General features: G+C 39.0%; 1 protein-coding gene across 7 annotated transcripts in view; it reads left to right on the top strand.

The window, feature by feature from the left end:
- The window catches only part of Tesk2 (testis associated actin remodelling kinase 2), a 140,642-nt gene that overhangs the window by 113,498 nt on the left and 11,378 nt on the right, over window positions 1–15,766 (top strand). For 6 of the 7 annotated variants that reach the window (XM_078026164.1, XM_078026165.1, XM_078026163.1 and 3 more), the window contains one exon: window positions 12,502–12,648. The exons of the other annotated variant lie outside the window; for it this stretch is intronic. In XM_078026164.1, coding sequence (XP_077882290.1) covers window positions 12,502–12,648 — 147 coding nt within the window. The remainder of the gene's footprint in view (window positions 1–12,501; window positions 12,649–15,766) is intronic. 7 annotated transcript variants of the gene reach the window in all.

The following is a 15,766-nucleotide window of genomic DNA, read 5'->3' as shown; positions in this document are numbered from 1 at the left end:
CCCAGCCCTTGCAGGTTTATCTTTTAATGTTTACTTTAATATTTTTATTTTGATTGTGAAATGTTTGATATAAGAGTTATAATCTGCAGAGAAAGTGTAATCTTTTTCAGTGTTGAGGATAGAACTCATTGCCTTGTACATGCTAAACATGTACTCTACTACTGAGCTATATCTTCAGCCAGCAATTATATTTTTTGAATCTTGTGCATAAAGGGTCTTCTTATATAAACATTTAAATGCACAGAAAAACACATATACTACTTTAGGTATGCTGAACAAGCATATAACCATTTTTTTTCTATAGCCCAAAAGTACCTTTGCGCTGGCCACTGTATTTTTGTTGGTTGGCTCCAAACACAAAGACTAGTGGTGAATGGGTCATACTCAGTATCTGTATGTAAGAAGTATGAGTAAAGAGGGGGAGATGGGTGCTGAGGCACACACCTGTAATCCCAGCAGCTCAGGAAGCTGAGGTAGGAGGATCGTTAAGTTCAAAGCCAACCTCAGCAAAAAGTGAAGTGCTAAGCAATTCAGTGAGACCCTGTCTCTAAATAAAATTAAAAAAAGGCTGGGGATGTGGCTCAGTGGTTGAGTGCCCCTGAGTTTAATCCATGGTACACCCCACCCCGCCAAAAAAGAGGGGGAGATATTTCTATGTCTGCCTTCTACTTGCCTTTTAGAAACTGCTGATAAAAGAAATATCTTCTATACTTTCCAAAAGGAGATCTCAGTTATATTTTCCATATGTTTAAAGGATACTAACTATTTTGAGGAGTCTATGATAGGGTAATGGTAAAAGTATCTTTAGAACTTTATATTATTGATTGGCCAAACACACTATTTTATCACTTTATATTCAGTGCCTACCATATAGCAGGCATTATGTCTGTTTTTGCATGACATTTTATCAGAAAATTCCTCTAAAAGTGTACTTTTCCTTTTTATCTTACTGGGAATTGAACCCAGGGCCTTTAACATGCTAGGCAAGCACACTCTAACACTGAGCCACACCCCCAGCCCTTAAATTACATTTTTTTTCATAAGTAATTCTAAGCTGGAGTTGGGGAAATTCCAATAAAAAAGGAAATTAAAAACTTTTTATTTAAATGCACTTTATTATACGTTTGTTCATTCAACTGTTTACTATTCACTTTAGTGGATTCTGGGCTTACAAAGTGAGACCTGGTCCCTATAACCAAAGTTATTAGTACATGATAAGGAAGAGTAGAGCCAGGAACAGTGGTGCATACCTATAATCCTAGCAACTTGGGAGGCTGAGGCAGGAGGATTGCAAGCTCTAGGCCAGCCTCAGCAATTTAGTGAGACCCTGTCTCAAAATTAAATAAAGAGGGCTGGGATGTAGCTTATTGATAAAGTGGCCCTGAGCTCAATCTCTAGTACCACCCCTGACACACACACACACACACACAAAAAAAAAAAAAAAAAAAAAGCAGGCGTGGAGATATTTACAGGATGCAGAAGTGGCATAAAAGGTACAAAATACGGAATCGAGTAATGGAGTATCAGGGAATGTTTTCCAGAATAAGAAGTCTCAGCTGGGTTTGGAAGGATAAATAAAAATTAGCAAAACGGCTAGGAGTGGTGGCTTACATATATAATTCTAGCAACTCAGGAGGTTGAGGCTAGAGGATTGCAAGTTCCAGGCTGCCTCAGCAATTTAGTGAGACCCTAAGCAACTTAGCAAGAATCTGTCTCAAATAAGAAAATCTAAAAATAAAGGGAGGGTGGTGCTGGGTATGTAGCTCAGTAGTAAAGCATTCCTGGGTTCTATCCTCAGTTAAAAAAAAAAATTAGAAAAGCTACAATGGGGAAGAAGGGTATCCTGGGAAGTAAGATAAGCACATGTGAAGTCAGAAAGAATGAAACATTTAAATATTCTGAAACATTTTGGGTTAGTCAAATCCTTTTACTTTGTAGCTAGAACTAATGGCCCTTTTCTTTTTTGAATCACCTCATTACTACTGACTGTTTAAAGTCAGGCAGGCCTGAGTGAACAACCTAGAAGGAAAGGTAATATATCAAGGCAAACTCAGGCTTTGGCGGATGTATTCTTACAGTGGCTGTGGATTCTAAACTGAGAACAGGAAGATCCTTTGGAGCACAAGCCTCCCACAGGGTGCTCTTGGAATGCCTGTCCTGGAATTACCCAGGGAGGTAACAAAGCTATCTTTTCTTCTTTAAACCAAACCAGCAGGATGGGATATCTGCTAGTCTTTGTGTTTAGAGCTGACCAACAAACATACAGTGGCCAGCACAAAGGCATTATTGGGATACAGTGAGAACTAGGTCAGGACCCAGACCCAGCCACAGAGCCGGGATCTGCTAAACCACTGATTTAGCTACTATGATTATTGACACTGATGCTAGGTTTTCTGGCTTATTGATGGCACAATAAGTAAGATAAGATTCTGGGATCTCTCTTCATTGATGCTCTGAACTTCTAACTTTGGGATCTCTGAGTTGCCTTTGACTCTTTTTTTCTCAGTTGTCATTTCTACCACTCAGTTGCTAAATCCTTTAGATTCTTCCTCTTCGTTTTCTACTCCCATCATCACGTGATATTTTCCCTTATGTTTGTGTCTCTTCTTCCTCTTTTTTTTTTGGGGGGGGGCGGTACTGGGGATTGAGTTTTCAGGGGCACTTGGCCACTGAGCCACATCCCCAGCCCTATTTTGTATTTTATTTAGAGATAGGGTCTCACTGAGTTGCTTATTGCCTCACTTTTGCTGAGGCTGGCTTTGAACTCTCAACCCTCTTACCTCTCAGCCTCCTGAGCCACTGGGATTACAGGCATGCACTACCAAGACCACTTTCTTCTTCCTCTTTTCATAAGGCCACCAGTCATATTGGATTAAGGGCCCATCCTACTCCTGTTGACCTCATCTTACCTTGATTACATCTACAAAGACCCTATTTCCAATACAAGTACTAGAGTTTAGGACTTGCGTATATTCTTTTAGGGAAACATATTCCAACCCCCATCACATATATTATACCTTTATTTATAAATCTTAAGTAGCCTTCACTGTCTGCCAAATTAACTATAGATGCTTCATCTTGGTATTCCAAAACTTCTGCACTAATAATAAACATAATAATAATAACAACAGGGTTATGGTGTGACTCAGTGGTAGAGCATTCATCTAGCATATATAAGGCCCCTGGGTTTGATTCCCAGCACTGCACCTTTTATATATATCAACTGCTCACTTTTACTCTTCACCTTTTATGTACATCAGCTCCTTGAATCTTCATAATAATGCTTTGGATTAGGTACTATGATTATTCCCATTTTATAAAAGTCTACTAAAGAAATTGGGTAATCCATTCAATTAGTGGTAGTCAGAGATGAGATTTAGTTCTAGGTAGTCTAAGTCTGTATTCTGTGGACTTCTCTATTATACTAAATTTCCCATCTCAACTTACAGATTCCTTTTCCCCTACTTATGCAGAAAGGGTTAATAAAAAAGAAAAAAGAAAGCAGAACTACCAACATCTGCATCATTTTCTTAACTGTGTGTTGCTTTTGTGTAGAATGTCTTCCTTTCTTTTTCTTCTCTTCCAGTCCTGGGAATTGAGCCCAAGGGTATTCTACAACTGAGCTATATCCCCAGACCTTTTTATTTTTTTGAGATAGGGTATCACTGGATTGAAACTGTGATCCTCCTGCCTCAGCTTCCCAAATTGCTGGGATTATTGGAATGCACTGTGTCTGGCCTAGAAGGTCATTCTTAAATGCAGCCCTGCCTGTGGGTTTCCACGAAATGGAACTGAATCCTCACGAATGAGTGAATATTAGCCAGGTGTAGGTGGGGGCAGGGTATTCTAGGTAAAGTGATCAGCAATGTGGACAAACATGCAGGTAAACTGGATCAGACTTTCATAAATAGGAGTGAAAGGCTTTGTATGATATGCTCAGAATTGTGGGTTTATACTAAAAGTAAGAGAGCATCATTGAATAATTGTTATAAAGGAGTGGCTTTGTATTGGTATTTCAGAAAAATTATCTTGGCTATATAGTGAAAAGTCAATTGGAATTAAGGACTAAATCTTTTTTTGTTGTTGTTGTAGCTGTCAATACCTTCATTTATTTATTTTTTAATGTGGTGCTGAGGATCAAACCCAAGGCCTCACACGTACTAGGCAAATGCTCTACTGAGCCACAACCCAGCCCAAGGACTAAATCTTTTTAAGATACAAAGGGGAGGGATGGGGTTATGACTCAGTGGTAGAGCACTCACTTAGCACATGCAAGGCCCTGGGTTTGATTGTCAGCACCACATAAAAGTAAATAAATAAAATAAAGGTATTGTGTCCAACTACAACTAAAAAATAAATATTAAAAAAAAGATGAAAAGGGGAAGCCAGGTTCCATAGCACACACCTGTAATCCCAGCAGCTTGGGAAGCTGAGGTAAGAGGATCAAGAGTTCACAGCCAGCCTCAGCAAAAGTGAAACACTAAACAACTTTAGTGAGACCTTGTCTCTAAATAAAATACAAAAAATGGCTGGGGATGTGGCTCAGTGTTTGAGTGCCCTTGAATTCATTACCTGCTACTCCCCCCCACCAAAAAAAAAAAGATGAAAAGGGAGGCAAGAAGATTAGTTAGAAAGTTAATAGAATAACCTAAGTGATAGGGTAATGATGTAATATATTTATGGTAGGGATAATAAGCATTGTGCTGGACTTAACTTTGTGTACCTTTCTTTTAAAATTATTTCCTGGGCTGGGGTAGCTCAGTGGTAGAGTGCTTGCCTAGCACATGCGAGGCCCTGGGTTCGATCCTCAGCACCACATAAAAATAAATAAATAAAGATATTGTGTCCAACTAAAAAATAATTATTTTTAAAAATAAATAAAATAATTTCCTGCCTTTGACCAAACACCAAATTCTATTGATTCTACCTTTAAAAATATATTTATTTATTTATTTATTTATTTGTGTGTGTGTGTGTATTTATTTTAGTTTGCAGCGCACCTTTATTTTCTTTATTTATATGTGGTTCTGAGACTCAAACCCAGTGCCTCACACATGCTAGGCAAGCGCTCTACCACTGAGCCACAACCCCTGCCCCTTGATTCTACCTTTAAGATGTCTCTCTGATATTAACCTTCTTTTCATTCTTGCTGCCATTGTGTTATTGAGGCCTTTGTTACTTCCCACTTGGATGATTCCTGAAGCCTTCTAACTGTACTCCCAGCCTCAATTCCTTCTTGGCCTTTCCATACAGCTTTTATACCACTATTAAAATTATATTTCTAGGGGCTGGGGATGTGGCTCAAGTGGTAGCACGCTCACCTGCGATGTGTGCGGCCCGGGTTTGATCCTCAGCACCACGTAAAAACAAAGATGTTGTGTCCGCTGATGACTAAAAAAATAAATATTTTAAAAAAAGTTTAAAAAAATTATATTTCTAGGGCTGGGGCTTGTGGCTTAGTGGTGTGAAGCTCTGGATTTGATCCTCAGCACCACATAAAGTAAATAAATTAAATTTAAAAATAATTGGAATATACCTATAGAAAAAAGACTTAAAATGATATTTCTGTGTAAAATGTCTGATCGTGTTATTTGCAAGTGTGGAAAGAACGTTTTTTGATTATGTGTCATCTTTTCTAGATATGATCTGAGTTAAACTGTGAACTAAGTGCAGAGACTAGCCCCATTTGTCTTTGTGTTTTTACCTAGCAGATTTTCAGTGTTTGTGTAGGGAGGTAGATAGAGGGGTGGACAGATCTTCCTTAGCACAACCCTGCAAATTAGGTGGCAGCAATAATTTCTGCTGTGTGAATTACAGCAATTATCTACCATGGGTAAGTGCTCTAGCTCCAATCAAGTTGGGTGTTTTTCAAAAAGGAATAATTCTTACAGTTGATATTTTCTTCAAACCTTGTTTGAATGCCTTTAAACCATTGTTCAGAAGTAAACTTGATTGGTTACAGGTATCAGTACATTGAAAATGGTTGGTTATGATTAGGTGAGGCTACTAGTCTTGCTGAACAGAAATCCTGGCTATAATTAATATTATCTCAGGGGGCAGTGAACATTGCCTAGAGCTGTTCCAGAATATTCTGTGTGTGAACATGTTTATGTGTCTGCCCGCACCTAAGTTGGTACCCACCAGACCTTACTGGGGGTACATGGGAGGAACCTATACTCTTCTGTATAGACAACTATCTTAGTCCATTTGGACTGCTATAACAAAATACAATAGACTGGGTGGCTTATAAACAACAGAAGTGTATTTTTCTCATACTTGAGAAGGCAGGGAAGTCCAAAATCAATGCATTGACACATTTGGTATCTGTTAAGGACCCATTGCAATAGTTCATAGATGGACAACCTTTCACTGTGTCCCTAGATAATAGAAGGTTCTAAAGAATTCTAGGGGTACCAACATGCTGTCTTCTCAACTTCCCCCTCTTTAATAATTAGAGTACTGATCCTATTAATGAGGCTTCCACCCTGATGACCCCTTAACTTCCCCAAATCCACAGGCCTTGATACCATCATTTTGAGCATTAGGTTTCAACATATAAATTTGGGCAAGGAATTCAGTTCATAGCACCAACTCCTAACTATCCTTTGGGATCTAACACAGATGTTATTTCCCTTTGAAACTTTTTAAACTCCTAGGCAGAGTTAGTCTCCATTGTCATACCCTCAGTGTTTATTTGTGCTATAGAGTTATTGGTGGTATTTGCTTAGCCTTGTGTCTCTTACTGAACTTTCTAAAGGTGTAAACCAAGTCTTATTTATCTTTATATTCCCACATTTACTATATGCCAGGCACTGTTCTAAACACAGGGAGATACAATGTTCATGTAAATAGACAGGTTCTTATTTTCATGTGGAGGTGGAATAAGAGGAGTTTTTTTATTAAAGTAAGTCGGATATTGTAGTACATGCCTGGGACTAAGCTTGCAAGGTGGGAGAATTATTTGAGTCTGTGAGTTTGAGACCAGCCTGGACAACATAGAAATACCCTGTCTCAAAAAACAAAACAAAACAAAAAATGTTGTAGAAATAACCTGAATTTATATTCCTAAGTATAAAACTCAGTGTCTACTTAACCTTTCCTTCTGGTGATTTTTTTTTGGGGGAAGGACATTGGCATCTGATATAAAAAAATGATTTTTTACATTTTTAGTAATTTATTTACATAACATTATTTAATTAACAGCACATATTTGGTTATTGAGTGCTTTCTAGGAAAAGATACCTTTATTGAAGCCAGATATTAAACACAAATAAATACAGTGAATCAAAATGCATTCTGCTATCATGTATAACTTATTAGAACAAATAAATTTTTTTTTAAATTATGAAGACTACATCTCAGAGGGGCTGGGGTTGTGGCTCAGTGGTAGAGCACCTGCCTGGCATCTGTGAGGCACTGGGTTCGATCCTTAGAACCATATACAAATAAAATAAAGTCATTCTGTGCATCTACAACTCCAAAAATAAAAAATTAAAAAAGTAAAAAATGATAAAGCTTCTCTAAATTATTTAAAGATTACCAATGCACTGGTTGTGATAGCACATACCTGTAATCCCAGATTCAGGAAGCTAAAGCGGGAGGATCACAGGTTGGAGGCCAACCTGAGAATTTAGCAAGATCTTGTCTCAAAAAATAAAAAGGGCAGGGATGGAACTCAGTGGTAGAGTACCCCTGGGTTTAATCCCCAGTACTGCAAAAATAAAATGAATTAATTAGTTAATTAGTTAATTAATTAATTAATTAATTAAATTTTTTTTAATGGCTAGTGCCTTAGATTGTCCCATAGGGCTGCCCAAGGGAGTAGTTTGGAAGAAAACACAAGCTGAGCATCTGTTATCCCCATCTGGGAAAGCTGAATGTGCTAGTGCAATTGCTCTTACCTTTGCTTCCCACTGAGGCCTTTGTTTAGAGGCTACACAGCTGAGTCTGTAATAGGAGTTGCTTCTGGGAAGGGAGTGTTCCAACTAATGGGCACATAGCATTGTAGCAACCTAGAAATCTTCCTTGCTGGCAGATCACAAACTTCCTTTCTTCATACATGTACAGGTCTTAAGACATTGTGAAGTTGAGAAATTGTGGTTTCTGAGTGCCGAAGGCTTATCAGTTCTACCAATGTCTTCATCACAGGCAAGCAAAATAAATGGGTTTTAAAAATAAACTTCATTTGTTTTCCTCTTTGGTCCTGGTTTGTGCTTTTTCCATCTTGTCTGGAAAGGCCAGAGTCTTTTAGTATGATTCTTCATCTTATCCCACCTTTTCTTATGCTCTCTATCTTCTGGCTTGGTCTGTGAATTTCTTAGATTTTCAGAGACATGGCTGAACAGACCCTGTGTTTCTCTGAACCAAACCAAGAGTCCTGGCCTCATCTGGCCTTCAGAGAGTCAGAATGAGGCTATACAGTGTTAACACTCACTGGGGGTGAACCTGAGTGTTTCCTGAAAACTAGCCTTCTATGTCACATTCTCACTGTGCCAAAAAAGTGAACTTTTACCTCTTCAGACATTTTGACTCTTAGAGCTAAAGAAACTTGACTGCAAGATTAGATGTCAGCTTTGTTGCCCCCATATAGTTTGGAGTTGACCAGTTCAGTTTTTTTCCAGCTAATAAACACCTTAAATATAAACCTTGGGCAGATTTAGCTAGAGTGAAGAAAAGAAGATATTGTGCTTCATTACACATGATTTTAAGATTTTAAAAGATGAGTTATCAAACAGGATGAAGCAGATGGACAGGTTTCCCTTTTGAGAAGTAAGAAGGTGTATCTTTAGTCATTCTCTCCACCCCACCAAACCTGATCCATCTCTTAAAGGAATCAGATGTGCTGCATGATGCTGCCCCCAGCTGGTTCTTTTTGGTGCTTATGTTACCACATCAGAAAAATTATTAGATTCTCATAGTAACTTCATGAAATAGGTGAATCAGAGGTTATCAAACCTACTTGATAGATAGGAAAACCTAAGGAGATACAGCCTTTTAGTTGATTTGTCCAGAGTTAAATGGGGCTAGCAGGAGGCAAAATTAGACTAGAATTCAAATCTCTCACCTCTTATCCTTTTAGGTTCCCCATTCCTTTGTAAATTCAATGTCATCCCCACCCTAAAAGCATTAGAGACAAATTTTACTCTTAGAGGAATCTGCCCCTTTTTTCTACTTGGGAGAATATTGGAAATAATACATCCTATAGAGTTATATTTATTTTTTAATTCCTATTGTGCATGAAGCTCTCTGACTCGGTCACCACTGTCTTTAACTCTTCAATGTAATGTAGTTGTAAAGAGCTTTTTCTCTGGAGCCAGATTGTATTGTCTTCCTGACTTGCCACTTAATAATTGGGTAACCTTGAATAAGTTGCTTAACCTTTAAATGCCTTCTGTAAAATGAGAGTAACACAGATAAACACTATACACATATTCCAGAATTAGAAAAGCTCTGAAATCTGAAACATTTCTGGTCCCAAACATTGCAGGTAAGGGATACTTAAGTCTCTTAGTACACTTACTTCATAGGTTTGTTGTGTAGATAAAATAAGATAATATACATGAAGTCCTCAGAATAGTATCTGACACATTATAAACACTTTATAAATATTAGCTGCAAAAATTACTTGCTGTTGCCAAGTGTGGTGGCACATGTCTGTAATCCCAGCTACTTGGGAGGCTGAGGCAGAAGGATTGAAAGTTCAAGACCAGCCTCAGCAACTTAGTCAGCCACTGTCTCAAAATCAAAAATAAAAAGGGCTAGAGATGTAGTTCAGTGGTAGAATATGCATGGATTCAATCAAAGAAGTGCTTCATGACCATGAAGAAATGACAAAGAACAACCAGATTACTTGATTTTTTTTGTGTGTGGGGGCAGGGTGTGGTACTAGGGATTGAACCCAGGGCCACATAACGACTGAGCCACATCTAGCCTGTTTTAATTTTTATTTTGAGACAGGGCCTTGCTAAGTTGCTGAGGCTGGCCTTGAACTTGCAATCCTTCTGCCTCAGCCATTTGAGCCACTGGGATTGCAGGTGTGTGCCCAGCACAACCAAATTGCTTGAAAGAGTACATCTTCATGTAGCTTTTCCATAGCCTTATCCCCTATTCACTCCTTGGTCTTACCCATTTCACTGAAATTGCTCTGATCATAGTTGCCAGTGACTTTGTAATTGCAAATTTAGTGAACTCTTTCAAGCACATCTTACTTGATCTATAGCATTTGATACTGTTGGTCATTTCTTGTTTGGAATGTTGTTCTTGTCTTCGGAGATGACTTTCTTTTCTTTTCTTTCTTTTTTTTTTTGGCAGGGGGACAGGGGTACCAGCGATTGAACTCGGGGACATTTGGCCACTGAGCCACATCCCCAGCCCTATTCTATGTTTTATTTAAAGACAGGGTCTCACTGAGTTGCTTTGCACCTCACTTTTGCTGAGGTTGGCTTTGAACTCTCGATCAATCCTCCTGCCTCAGTCTCCTGAGCCCCTGGGATTACAGGTGTGCAACACCACACCCAGCCTGAGATGACTTTCTTGCTTGGTTCTTCCTTTTCTGCTGCTGCTTTATATTTTCTTGTCCCTCAGGACTCTAATTTCTTATACCTATGTGTTAACCCTGGACAATGTCTTGAATTCCTGGGCATCAATGACTGCTTCAGCTCAATGTTGTTGCCTCGTAAATGACAGTCTTCTGCCCTCTTTCTCAATTTTAAACTGACTCTTTAAAGGCCATCTCTACTTCAGTTGTCCTACAAGTACCTTAAATTCAACATGGCCCAGCTGACCTCACGTCTTTTAACTTTGCTGCTGCTGCTTCTAATATTTATTCTGCTCCCCATATTCTGGATGTTTAATAATGATATCCAAGGCTGGGGTTGTGGCTCAGTGACAGAGCACTTGCCTAGCATGTGTGAAGCCCTGTGTTCAATCCCTAGCACCACATAAAGATAAATAAATAAAATAAAGCTATTGTGTCCATCTATAACTATAAATAATGATATCCAGGTACCAGTAGCCTGGGATCATCCTACAGCTTTTTATTGTTCTTGTCCCCCAATCCAGGCAAACATGAAGGGTTTTTTGTTTGGTACCAGGGATTGAACCCAAGGGTGCTTAACCACTGAACCACATCCCTATCCCTTTTTAAAAAATTATTATTTGATTTTTAAAAGAGAGAAAGGGGGGAGAGAGAGAGAGAGAGAATTTTTTTAATATTTATTTTTCAGTTTTCGGTGGACACAACATCTTCATTTCATTTTTATGTGGTGCTGAGGATCGAACCCAGTGCCCTGTACATGCCAGGCGAGCGCGTCACCGCTTGAGCCACGTCCCTAGCCCCACTATCCCTTTTTAATATTTAATTTATAGACAAGGTCTCAATAAATTGCTTAGGGCCTCACTAAGTTGCTGAGGCTGGCTTTGAACTTGTGATCCTCCTGCATCAGCCTCTGGAGCTTCTGGAATTACAGGTGAGTGCCCCCATGCCCAGCATGAAGGGTTTTTTTTTTTTTGATCCTGCCATGTAAATATATTTTTGAATCTTGCCTTGTTCTAATGCCTCCTCTATCTTTTTAACTCAGAAGACTTTCTCTTATTGAGATTATTATACTACTGTCCTGTTTCCCCTTCTCTGTGTTCTGCAATCTCATCCACCTATCATATCATTGCTAAAATGATCTTGTCTTCAAAAAGTTAATATGACCCATGTTATTCCTCTGCTTAAAATTCCTCTTTTATTCCCTAGAGACAGGATAAAGTCCATGTATTTTAGCAAAACATATCAGCCTCACCTCCTTGTTCATTCATACGCTCTTTTTTTAAATATTTATTTTTTAGTTGTAGATGGATATCATGCCTTTATTTCACTTATTTATTTTTATGTGGTGCTGAGGATCGAACCCAGTGCCTCATGTATGTGAGGCGAGAGCGCTACCACTTGAGCCACATCCCTAGCCCCTCATTCATGCACTCTTGCCACATTGAGTAAATTAGTTTCCTAAATACACCATGTACTTAACCTGTAGTTCATGTGCTGCTCTCTTCTGTGTAGATTATTCTCCTTTCATGCTACCCAGGTCATCCTTTCTGATTATTTCCTCTGACATGCCCAGACTAAATAAATATGTGTATCCTCAGCACTGCATGGTACTCTCATACCTGTTCATACCTATATTTTTAGTTTTTACCCCTTGATATTGTTAGTCTATATTCCTTAATATATTGTGATCTCTTTGAAGGAAGATATCTTTGTGTGCAACACTGACCAAGCCCTTGGTAACTTTTTAAAAAATAAGTAAATATGGACTGGGGCTGAGCTCAGAGGTAGAGCGCTTGCCTAGCATGTGTGAGGCACTTGGTTTGATTCTCTGCACCATATATAAATAAAAAAAAATAAATTCTCATCAACATCTAATATAAAAAATAAATAAACATGTAGCCTCTATTTTCTAGGTATTTACTCTCCAGTGATAAGTATAGTTGGTTTTTCCTTCTGTTTCACAGTATATCAACTCTGGGAACTTGGAACAGTTGCTAGACAGTAACTTGCATTTGCCCTGGACTGTGAGGGTGAAACTGGCCTATGACATAGCAGTGGGCCTCAGCTACCTTCACTTCAAAGGCATTTTCCATCGGGACCTCACATCAAAGGTATGAAAGCTTTATTTTCATAAAATTTTAAGAGACACTATCCTGTTTTACCAAGAAAGCCATAATAAGAAACCAATTATTAATGAGTTTAGAATTATTGAAATTTCTTATAGATTTAATCTCACTATTCTTTTTAATTTTTTTTTTTTTAATAATTGGCAGGACTGGGCCAGGGTTGTGGCTCAATGGTAGAGCTCTTGCCTACATGCGTAAGGCACTGGGTTTGTTCCCCAGCGCCACGTAAAAATAAAAAAAATAAAATAAAGGTATTGTGTAAAAAAAATAATAATTGGCAGTACTGGGTATTTAACTCAGGGACACTCTTTGATTAAAGCTACATTCCCAGCTCTTTTTTACTTTGAGACAGGGTCTCACTAAATTGTCAAGGTTGGCCTTGAATTTGTAATCCTCTTGTCTGAGCCTCCCAAGTCCCTGGGATTACAGGTGTGTACCACTGTGCCCAGGTTGATGCAGCTTTTGAGTACTTAGTAGGTCATAATGTACTGACCCATTTTCTGTTTGTGTGATTAAGTTTCTGCCACCCTGCCAATTCCTTTTTGGCATCAACTGGTCTCTGTAGTAGTCTCTTGCTGTCTGAATTTCTGTGTGACCAAGCTAGAAAAAAAGTTGCTTTCAGAAGTTGGCCAGGTTCCAAAACTGGTACCTCAGGGTCAAATAGCCCAGGATATCACCATGACAAGGGATATAAGTAATCTGGGGGAACTATAAAGCCATGTAATATACCTAATGTGACTTCTGCACAAGAGCCAAATTAAAGTCTTTCAGGAAAGGATTTAATGTAGTACCTGACCAAGAATAGCTGTTATTTCATCTCCTAACCTAACATATACATATGCACACATACATAAATGCGTGTGCTGCCCCCGACCAGTGCAGGCAGCTGAACTAAGATCGCTCTTGTGAATTTGCAGGGACACAAAATAAAACAAAGACACAATTTACCTTTACACAAGCTTCAGGAGGGCCTCCCCAGATCTCAGCCTCAGGCTCCCCAAAAGGAAGAGCAAGAGAAAGTCACAAGAGAAGGAACAGGATCAGAAGTGAGCTTTTATTGGGGGGGGGGGACTCTTGTTCTTAAAAAGTTCTATCCAAAAAAGGGCAGAAGGGGCAAGACTACAAGGGAACAGGTGAGTGTAACTCAACCCTAGGGGCATGCCCCACAAAGAGAACCTTCTTGTTATCTGAGGTGGGTGGGGGTGGGGGACCAAGTCACAAATCATGGCACTACCAAGCTAGACTTCGGTGATTTTTCAGATCCCCATGATGCATCAGGACTGGAAGGCTTGGTTACTCAATGTGGCTCCCCACATGCATGCATACATATTCCTAAACCCTTTCTGTTGTAAGAAAAAATTACCAAAGGAAACAAAAGAGCTATATACTTTCAAAGTCAATAAGGACTAAAACATAAGTTCCTAGCTCCTTCACATTGGAGTGGTTCTGGTGTTCTAACAATAGTACTGTTCCTGAGGGACCATGGCCATTGTCTTAAAAACTACTGTAGAGAAAAATTGCTGATCATAAGGCTTCTGGGTGTGGCAGAGGCATTTATATGCAGCTGTACTCTTCCTGAAGGGAGCACAAGACTAGGAAGTAGGAACTGGGAACCAACTAAGGCCTCATTATGAAGAACTCTTTATTTATATTAGACCTGTAAGAATTGAATATTTGGTCAGTTTGGATCTGGAAGGCAGTATCTTATCCCTTCCTTAGACATTTTTCTCCCTCCAGAATGTTTTGGAAAATCAAGAGTAAGAAAACCACACGTGGGCTGGGGATATAGCTCAGTTGGTAGTGTGCTTGCCTTGCATGCTCAAGACCCTGGGTTCATTTCCCAGCACCACAAAAAAACTCTGCACATATTCCAGGCAAATGGGTGGGATGGGACACTTTAGATATTGTCTTAAGTTGATTTTGTCACTTTAGGCATCCAGCCAAAACAAGATCTTTGCTTCCTACTCATAGAGGACCATTTCTTCTAAGCTAATAGGAATTTGTGACATTATTAATTAATCATACAGATAGGTATTTTCCCTATACCTACATAAATATCTCCTATGTCTGGCTCCATGGGTGAAGGAATATTAGAAAAGGAGGATTTCTGACCTAGAGGTATTTATACTTTTGTTGGGAAATAACTAAAGAACAGTATACAGCATTTTAAAATTGAGTGTTTAGCTACATAGACTATAGTTTTCAGAGCCCGGGAGATCATTCTAGACCAGGACTAGACTTTCTGGAAGAAAGCTCACCTTTAACAGTTCTTCATATTCTCTTCTGTGCCCCAAAGGCACTTTGTCCAAGTGTGGTTCTGTCTGTGCCTATTGTGTTGTGCTATAAAAATGAGTAACTTTTTTTTACTATAGGGTAAGACCACCATCTCTGGTTTTCCTTATAGGAAGTATTTCCAGTGTCTTTTGACTTGGGAGGAGAAACTAGGAACTTAGGAGAAATAACTCCATGTATCTGGGCTATGCTTCATTGGGTCTAGACTTTAAGGAGATGTTAAGTATACTCCTAGGTGGTGAGAACAAGTGATTTTTGAAAGCTCTACTGGCAGGTTGGAAAGTAAATCGTAGGGGATCTCAAACTGAAGATTATCAAGGGTCTTATAAACCAGATCATCCAATTTAATGTATTATCAGTGTCCTCTTTTAATCTCTGATTATTTTCTGGGAAAGTTTTGTCTGAACATTCCAGCATCAGATTAACTGTATTGCAAGGACTAAGGAGAGAACTGTATGTTCATGCCGAGACCAGCCCCACCAAGGACACCTGTATGGCAGGGGACAATGACCATAAGAACTAGAATCCCCAAAGGGAGAATTAAGTCTAAAGGGACAGAGTACAGGGCTTTGAGGTTTTCAAATTATGTCTTCATTATCAACCTTGGGTTTGAGTTGGCTTTCTTTTAAGGATGGTGTCAGGTTTCCTTACATTTCTGTGGTTTACACTTCATAGTGTTTGATTATTCTGTTGTGTTTCTCAAGTATTCCTCTTATTTGCCTTTGTAAACAGTTTTCTGGCCCTGTTTCAGGGAAGAGACTTGATAGCACAGAGGCCAAAACATCTATTCAAGAACTAAGATTTGGGGTTC

Source organism: Ictidomys tridecemlineatus, chromosome 11, assembly GCF_052094955.1.
Source record: "Ictidomys tridecemlineatus isolate mIctTri1 chromosome 11, mIctTri1.hap1, whole genome shotgun sequence".
Taxonomy (NCBI): domain Eukaryota; kingdom Metazoa; phylum Chordata; class Mammalia; order Rodentia; family Sciuridae; genus Ictidomys; species Ictidomys tridecemlineatus.
This window is presented reverse-complemented; position numbering and strand designations above follow the sequence as displayed.